Raw genomic sequence first — 9,531 nt, 5'->3', positions numbered from 1 at the left:
CCAATCCCGAAACTGTAACCCGTTTGATAGGCAGCTCTTCTCACCAGCCACCTCCTTACTCACTATAAACACTCCTTACTCTCTCCGGTCTAGCGTTGCCCACCCCCCACCACCCCCCAAGCCAATCAAAGGAATGGGCGGGGATGTCCCCCTCCGTCTGCGTCAGTTTAAAAAGGGGGGGGGCTGACACAGAGAAGACGAGAGAGAGAGACATAGACAGATAGACACAGAGAGAAAAAAGAACCTTTGGGTCTTTCTCGGGCGAGTGAAAAACACCTCCAGTTCTGTAGGCGGAGCGCCCGTGATCGACAGGCGGGCGCTGCCAATGAGCTGTCCGGGACGCTCCGCAGACCTGTCTCGGGGGTGGGCGGGGCTAGCACCGATCTCAGCCAATGACGGCGGGGCGGGCGGAGGTTGGGCTGCGGTGGGTAGGGTTAGTGTGAGAGGTGCGGCCGGGGGAGGTAATGATGATGGTGGCGGAGGAGGATGGGGGGGGAGGGGGTGCTAGTGACTGAGCAGCAGCAGCAGCAGCTACTCCGGAGGGGGGGCCTGGGGCGGGGGTGGGGGGCCCGACCATTGGGCGAGTCCCTCTGGGGAGAGGGTTGGGGGCTGAAGGGCGTCCTCCCGCCCGGCCGGGGCGGCGTGGGGCTGCGAGACCCAGGGGCCGCCCGTTAGCGCTGGCTCGGCTTCGCCTGTTCCATGTGGCTCCGGCGGCGGGGATGGAGGACGCGGTGGCGGCGGCAACGGTGGCAGCGGCAGCAGCAGCAGCAGCGGCAGGAGCAGCGGCAGCAGCAGCGGCGTCGAGCGAGGAGCGGCGCTGAGGAGGGAGCGGGGCCCGAGCCGAAGCTGGAGCCGGAGCCGGCAGCGCAGGCGCGGCGGGACCAGAGGTGTGAGGAGGGGCGGGACGTGCCCCTCGGGGTGACAGGGACTGCGGGCGGGCCCGGGGCCCGAGGCGGCTGGAGTGCCCGGAGCTGCCCGGCCCGGCCTGGCCCCCTTCCTGCCGCCGCCCCCGGCCCTTCTCTGCCGCTGGAGGCGAAGGGAGTATCCGCTCCCCTCTGTTACGCCGTCACGCCGAGGCTGGGGGCGAGAGCCCGCGGTGGGCGCCGGACCTGGGACCCTGCCCTCCCTTTGCCTCCTCCCTGCCTCGCCCCTCTCTTCCTTAGTTTCGTCCAAGCCCTTATTCTGGGAGTGAGCCGGTGACACGATTAATTATTGCCAGAAAGACACAAAGAGTTCATTTTAAACCCCCCCCTCCCCCTTTACTCTTTTGGGTGGGGGGCGGCCGCCGAGGCCCCAACGCGAAGCGGCCTCTTCTGGGCTTCCCGGCTCGGGCTTGCCCTTAGGGTGGTTTGGCCGCGACTTGTCTCTCTCGGGGTTGGGGTTGGCTCGCTGGTGTCTATGTGTAGATGTTGCTCAGTAACCCTCTGATACGACTGTATTCCTGTCTTCCACCGTTGGTATCTTTGGCTTTCAGCTAGGGCATATTTAAAAAAAACAAAACATGAAGGGCTAGGACGATGTCAGTTGCAAAATCAACAAATATTGAATACCTATTCTCACCTCTACCTTCCCTTATTTTCTTTCATCATTTTTTTTTTGTCTTTGTTTTGCTTTCCAGTCCTACAGATTACACATCATAGAGCCCATGAGGAGGAATGATGATGTCTCCATGAGGGAAACTCCTCTCACTCATACAGTCATGTGTATCATGTTGCTGGCTGTGCCATTCATCTAAGGTGGGATTTACCCTGTGCAACAGGGAGAAGAATCATGGACCCTCAACATCGTTTCAAGTTATAATTCACTTTTCAAAATACAGACTTAGAAAACAGAGCTTCCTAGCTTTGGATACTGTGCTCTCTTAAAGCTGCTGCATTGCTCTCTTAGAGGTGTTACTGTGTGCTATCATCATGGCTTCAGTTTGGAAGAGACTGCAGCGTGTTGGAAAACATGCCTCAAAGTTCCAGTTTGTGGCCTCCTACCAGGAACTTATGGTTGAGTGCACTAAGAAGTGGTATGTAGTGCCTGATGGCTGGATGGGTACAGCCGAACAACTCCCGGTTCGGATAGCACTTTTCCCTTTCTGTGTCTAAGCAGCTGGGTGGGGTGCCAGTAAGTTCAGGAGTGTGCACTGTGGGTTTTAATTATTGTGTTCCATGATGCTCATAAGGTTATTACTGTGGCATCATATTGTAGGTTTAGCAGATTTGGACCTTAAGGTTCTTAGCAGGACTGGGATAACTTAATTTGTATTTTCAAAGGAAGACAGGATTTTCTAATGAAAAATTAATGACCGTGCAAGGAAAAGTAGAATTTCTGTGGGTTGGTGATAATCTTTTTTGTTCAGGGTAAATAATCTTCCTTAAAGATGAGGTATTCTTCCTTGTGTAAATAGGAAAATATTGGAATTTATAACCTTAGACATGGATTTGTTATTTGCTTAGGCAACTGTGTCATGTTTTAATTGCCCAATGGGACACATTTCTTGGCCAGACTGGAGGAAGCAATTAGCTGTGCACTAGTCCCTGATTTGCATCTTTCCTTTTCAGCAAAGTAAACTTCAGGGCATACTTCTTATTGCCTAGAATACAACTAAATACATATTATGTGAGAGAAAAAGTCAACTGTAAAACACAGTTCCCTTTTGATTTTTCATTTATTACTATGATTAAGCAGCTTTACTTTAAAAGAATTTATAGTTCACTAGGACTCTGACTTCTGTGCAGTATTCTTTTTTATAGCACATTATGAAACAAAAAAAATAACTCATGCACTTTTGATATTTAGTATTTATAATGCTTGTACAGTTGACACTTATAAATTATTTCTTCCATTATAAACAGTTACTTAAAGCTGTCCTTAACCCATTATCATGTTATTGCCCTTTTGAAGATTTTGTATTTAATATCTTAAACAGTATTATGCAATGTATTGCATAAAGAATATAGGAAGAAAACATTTTTAGTTAATGGGTTAGTGTTATAACAATTTAATACAGTAAATATTCAGTTACCAAATGTTTCTATAATTCAGCTCAGCACTTGGAAACATACTCAGAGCAGTTATCTTTAAAATATTTACATTTCTGAAGTGGAATTCCAACAAAAATATAAAGTGATTCTTCTTGAGTCACTGAATCTTTTTTTTTTTTTAGTTGTTGTTGGTTGCCAGTTTGCAAATAGCCTTGGGACAATTTTCTTGAATGGTATGTAAACTCATGAGGTTAGTTGCCAAGACCAGAGCCATCCTGCTTGAGAATTTCACTGTACTTAAGTCTAGTAAAAGGAATGCTTTTGGAAGTATCTTTATTTGTAAAAGGAATGGTTTTGGGAAGGATCTTTACTTTTTTGAGTCTAGTAAATGAGACCTCTAAGGTACAATCAGGTCACATGACCCATATCTTTTGAGTTTGGCCTGTCACATATAGGACTAAAGAATCAGAGTTGTAGTGTGTGATCATGAGAATTCTAAATGTCTCTTATCAAAACATGTTTTAAAAGCTTCTGGTATTAGTGTTGAATTAGAACAAATAGAAGGATAGTTTTAAACCCATTTTAAAAAGTAGAAAGTGTTTGTATTTGATTTTCTTTGTCTTTTTTTGGTTAAAGAGGGGACAGAACTATATAAGGTACTTTTCTTTATTAAAGAAATATTGAATTTCTTGTTAGTTGATATTTTCAAGTGAAACCTTACTTGTAAAATAAGGGGAAAGGTATTAGTTATGTGTGTAAGAAATCCTTAATATTACATCTTCAGTATGTGTAATAAATTTTGCAAGGAATGAATTGATACTTGGAGAGGAACAGTATAGTCCTTTGAAGGCATTTTAAGTCCTATTTGTTCTATCCAGGATAATCTTTGGAAGATTTAGCAAAGTAGAATCCTGATTGCATTCTCATAGGATCATGGAATTTAGAGCTGAAAGGAACCTTAGAGATTATCTGGTCTAGCTCTCTTATTTTACAAATGAGGAAACTGAGGTCCAGAAAGATCAAGTAATTGCCCAGTCATACAAGAGAAACTTTGCCTCCAGATTGTTTTGATTGTGTGCATATATGTTTTATGTAACATGTTTGCTTTAAGTAGAAGAGCACTAATTGAGAATCAAGTCTACTCTGATCAAATCCTTTTATATTGCCTCCATAGGGACCATACGAAAATTTGTCTATGCTAAAATTATATTGTAGCAAAACTGGGCAAGTGGGTTGTTGTTAGCTGGGACGTAGAAGTCTTTTCATTATATAGAACTTTTTGTTGTAATGGTATTCAATCAATATTCTAGTTGTCACATGTGGTCGTAGGGTAATTGCAGATTAGGTCCTGACTCCCTTTCCCATTTCCTGTACTATGTGGTTCTTTTCTGTTCTATATCCCAAAGACATGGTTTCTTCTTCTCAAGGGAACTTACAGGAGAAAATAAAATGGATTTAGAGGAACCATGACTTTTTAAAGAAATTAAATAGATGCTAATATAGCGCAATGGATGATAAGAATGAAGAATGAATCAGTGAATCAAAAAAAATTATTTAATGCTTATTTTGTGCAAAGCACTGTGGATACTAACAGAAAAACAAACAATCCCTGCTTTCAAGGAGCTTGTATTCTGATGGGGGAGGCACATAGACGGTTTCCATTGCCTGAAATCCACGATTGTTAGGGTGGAGCAATGAAGCAGGTGCCAATACATCTTTAATGCTTCTTCCACTGATAAAACCATATCCATTTCTAATGTTGAACCATTTGGCAGTGCCAAGGACTTTTGTTATGAGGATTTTTCCAGGTCTTCAGAAACTGTAGCTATAGGGAAAAAAAATAGACATTATAGGAAATGAAAGTAGATAATTGGGATCTAAACTGCAATTTCCTAAGACTGACGTGTCACCTACAATCCTGTTCAAATTTTTGTTTTTACGACAAAAATTTCTCCGTAATGAAAAGACAGAGATGTCATAGAATTATGGATCTAGAGCTGAGAGAGACCTCAGAGACCATGAGGTCTTCCCCCTTGTTTAATCACAGTAATAATAGCGAACATTCATATAGCGTTTCCTATGTGCCAGACACTGTGCTAAGTGCTTTATAATTATTTCATTTGATCCTGACGATAATCCTGGGAGGTAGGTGCTATTATTATCCCCATTTTATAGATGAGGAAATTGAGGCAACCACAGGTTAAATGACTTGCCCAGAGTCGCCCAGCTAGTGAGTGTCTGAGGCTGGATTTGAACTCAGGTCTTTCTGACTGTAGGCCTAGCAATCTATCTACTGCATTACCTCCCCGCCCCCATTTTACAGATGAGGAAACTAAAGGCCAGGGGAGGTTAAATAATTTAGCCAAGGTCACACAAGTAAGTGTATTGCAGAATTTGAACCCAAGTCCTTTGATTCCAGAGTTAGTGCTCATTTCCCTGTATCAGAAAAAGAAAGTAGGGAATGAATAGCTCAAGAGAAGACGTGGGAGGCAGCTAGGTGGCGCAGTGGATAGAGCACCGGCCCTGAAGTCGGGAGGATCTGAGTTCAAATCTGGCCTCAGACCAAACACTTGACATATACTAGCTGTGTGACCTTGGGCAAAAAAAAAAAGAAGACGTAGCAGGCGAATAGCTAATGCTATCATAGGCTACATTAAAAGTGATGCATTGTGTTCCAGAAGTAAATGATCTGCTATACTCATCTCTAGTTTGGCCTTATCCCGATTATGTTTGGTTCAGAAGGACCTCAGAATTTAGAGAAGGCAGAGAAATCCTGGAGCAGGTCCAGAAGTTGATGATGAAGATGTTGAGAGCACTGAAGAACCTTGGTTATAGGAGCTGGGCATGCCTAGCCAGGAGAAGAGAAGATGTAGGGGACACATGAAAGCTGTCCTATGGAAGAGGATTAGACTTGGTTGATTTGGCCCCACGGGGGAGGATTAGGTGCCGGGATGGGGAGTTTCGGAGAGGACGATTTAGGCTTACTTAGGAATGGGCTGTTTCAGAGCCAGTGAGTTCCCCTTTGGTCCTTATGGCTACTTGTTGAAGATTTTGTAGAAGGAAATCTTGGTTAGGCCTCTATTTTGGACTAAAGGACCCATAAGGTCCTTTCTGACTCTTACATTCTATGATTTTATGAAGATGAATGGAATAACTGGGGTAGGTTAGAAAATAAGAAAAGGTGGTTTGATGAAAAGAGAGAGGCAACCTATTAAAAAAGGGAAGAAGGAAGGAAAATAAGCATTTATCAAGTGCCTACTGTGTTCCAGGCACTGTGATAACTAAGTGCTTTACGAATAGTATCTTATTTAATCCTCACAACAACCCTAATAGGGAGGTGCTATTATATACATATAATATACATTATATAATTATTATATATATTATATACAGTTGAGGAAACTGAAAAAGATCAGGCAACATTCTTTTTGAGAGTGTGCTCTGCATTTTTTGGGAAGTGAGATGCTTTTAGGGGTGCTGTATAGTCTTGACCTCAAACTTCAGGATGTACAAACTTGCTGCCTATATTCTGAAATCAAAGCAACGCAGACAGCATATAGCATGGGATTCAGAAGAGTTTAGGTATTTTAGCCTTGACCCACAGGAAGGTAGTAGGAGTCAGTGTGTTTCTTTCCTAAGGGGAAGGGGCATTTCAATGGGAAGGATGCTGTCACTAACACGTTCTTTTCTAAGGACAACAGAATTTGAGCCAAGCAAGGAAAGTCAGGATGTGACTGACAGAATAGGATGAAAGTAGAGTGTTAGGAAAATCAGCTTCTTTTGGATCTAGGATATTAGTGAAACCAAGTATACCTTTGCTCTGTTAGCTTCATCAAAGGATGTAGAGAGAGTGGCTTTATACTTTCATAAACTAATGCATTCTCTGAAGAACCGAGTCTTGGCTTTTCCAGTGTGTAAACCCTAATCTCAGCTCTTGTGTTTTCTCTTCCTGATTCTCTTTCATACTCTTTCCTCAACTCCAGCTACTTCTTGGTAAGGAAAAACTTCTTAAAGTCTTTTTTCTTTTGAATTCAGGTTCACATTTGCAATAGGTTTTAGCCTTGGACAATTCTAGATTTGTGGTGTCTCAGGATGTTTGTTTTCTGAGAGTGTGAGACTTCTAGTTAACCAAAAAGAATGAAAGTAAGGTTTCATTGCCCACCCCTTTCTAGTAGATTTTTTTTAATAGCTGTTACTTGTCTCTTACTCTTGTTACTCTTCAGATGACTATGATCAGGTTAGGAGAATACAGAGGTTTGTAGGCTATGCCATCTTTGCTTTCACTACTGTCACCAGGTAAATCTCTTCCTTATTTGTTAGGCATGTGGAATTAAGCCCTGATTTCCTGAAGATGGTAGGGAGTAATAGGAGTTGTGCATCCATTTCTCCAGTAAAATCTGTTCCTTCCCTGCATCTATTACTTCTTATTTTCATTTGTAGTTGTATGTTTCTGCTTTCTGAGAACTTTCTCCTGCACTAATCAATCTCTCCATAAATGTACAAGTGTTTAGAGATCCTATGACTGTAGGTCAGATATGGTTAGAATATTAGTAGTATGAATAGAAAGCAAATACACTTTAGATGAGGTTTTCATAGGATTATTTTAAGTTTCTAAATGACTTAAAAGTTACTTTTCTGTGGTTGTTCACCTTATGTAGATAAAGCAGTACTTCTGTTCCTTATAATGATGTTAGGACTGAAAGAAAATTTCAAAGACCTGTACTATGAGCTTGTCCTAGAAAGATAATATAATTATTTTGTTCCTAAAGTTCTTTTGTTATTTAAAAATTCTTTTTAATTTAACTTTCTTCTCCATACCAAAAAAAAAAAGGCTATTTGTAACTTTAGAGAGGAATTTTTTCCTATGTAACAGTCAACCAATCTTTCTTGAGCACCCAGGGTGTGCAAAGCACTGTGTCTAGGATTATGCAAAGAAATGTAAGTCATAGTTCCTGGCCTTTAAAAGCTTATGTTTAGTTGGGGAGATAGAAACACATAAAAAGTTAAATAACTGAAGATGTCACCAGTAAGTACATAGTTCAAGACAAGGCAAGAACTGTCCCAAAGCCATACATGATTAATTTGCCAGCCTTTAAGGGAGGAACTATACCTGTGAGTTCATTGATATGGGGAACTCCTGGATAAAGAAACTGTAACAGTGCAGGTTAGAGCCTTTTCTGCAATTCATAGCCTTAGTTACCTGAGTTACTGAGAGTGCTTTACCCAGGGTCACACAACTAATATTTATCATAAATTGGACTTGAACCAAGGTCTTCCTGGTTCCCAACACTAGCTCTGTGTCCACCATGAGTGCTCTAGTAGTTTGGAGGGAAGTGTGGTCAACAACACTGCAATGTTCAGGGAAAGCTTTGTTGAAGGAGTAGAATTTGGATAGGCTCAGAAATGAGTGGGCATTTAAAATGAATGCAAACTGTGTTGGAGATAGGAAGAAAGAAATCATGAAGGTGGGGAAGTAACCAATTAACAAATATTTGTTAAGTGCCTTTTGTGTTCCAGTCCCTGTAGGATAATATAGGATAATAGGATAAAATATGAAAGTGAAATAATCCTTGCCTGACTGGAAATTTAAGTTATGGAGTTCCTTTGGTTAAGATTCTTGGACTTAATTTGTTAGGCTTGGAACCCTATTTTTTTGAGGGGGGGATGGTGGTTGGGGATGTGGGGGAAGAATTACTTCTTCTTACACCTAAACTTTGAACTAACTGGATAGAAGACAGTAGCCAACCATGGAATCATGAGAGAAGGTAACTACTTGTAAACTATAAGGAAGGAGACTTTTGGTAGCTATCAGATGCGTCCTGTCAGCTATGCAGTGAAATGGCAGCAGGTACCAAGAATCATTATGTGAAAGCATGGATTTATCGTTACCAGCTCTTTGGGGACTTGAGCTATAGGCAGTGGGGAACCATCAGGGACGTGACACAATCCTAGTGGTGATCTCAGAATCAGGGTATCATAGATTTAGACATAAAAGGGACCTCAGAGGTCATATAGTCCATCTCAGTCATTTTACAGATGAGGAATATGAGGCCTGAAGAGGTGAAATGATTTGCCCAAGGTCACACAGTGTCACAACTGGGATTTGAAGCCCTGACAGTGGTTTGGAGGATGGGACATCTGTAACTCAGAGAGGCCAAAAGGTGGCTATTATAGTAGTACAGTCAGGAAGTAAGGGGAACTAGATTTAGGGTAGTGGCAGTGGGAATGGAAAGGAAGGGAGGTGGACATGAGAAACATGAAGGAAAAATTGATAGGAATTGTTGAAAAAATAAAAAGAGTAGGGAAAAAGGAAATGGAGAAGGAAGACTCAAAGACTCCCAGGTTGCAAGCTTGGGTAACTCAGTGAATTATAGTGCCCTTAACAGAAGTAGATAAGCCAAGAAGAGGAGCTGGTTGTTGTGTTTTGGTGGGGAAAAGTGAGCTTGTTTTTAGATATGTTGAGTTTGAGGAAGTGGCAAAAACGTTTAAGTGGAAATATCCAAAAGGCACTTGGAAATTTGAGAGGAGAGTTCAAGGCTAGAGGTGGTTTTAGGAAGCA

The 9,531-nt window shown here is 42.1% G+C and overlaps 1 protein-coding gene across 7 annotated transcripts in view; it reads left to right on the top strand.

Annotated features, from left to right (window-relative positions):
* The first annotated feature begins 815 nt into the window (after positions 1–815).
* The window catches only part of EHBP1 (EH domain binding protein 1), a 392,318-nt gene continuing 383,602 nt past the window's right edge, over positions 816–9,531 (top strand). For all 7 annotated transcript variants that reach the window (XM_027865114.1, XM_027865118.1, XM_027865117.1 and 4 more), the window contains exons 1-2: positions 816–887; positions 1,619–2,014. In XM_027865114.1, the coding sequence (XP_027720915.1) occupies positions 1,911–2,014 (104 nt within the window). In that variant the 5' untranslated portion in view covers positions 816–887; positions 1,619–1,910. The remainder of the gene's footprint in view (positions 888–1,618; positions 2,015–9,531) is intronic.

Source organism: Vombatus ursinus, unplaced genomic scaffold, assembly GCF_900497805.2.
Source record: "Vombatus ursinus unplaced genomic scaffold, bare-nosed wombat genome assembly UNPS02014778.1, whole genome shotgun sequence".
Taxonomy (NCBI): Eukaryota; Metazoa; Chordata; class Mammalia; order Diprotodontia; family Vombatidae; genus Vombatus; species Vombatus ursinus.
The sequence above is the reverse complement of the archived record's forward strand: the minus strand, read 5'-3'. Positions and strand labels throughout refer to the sequence as shown.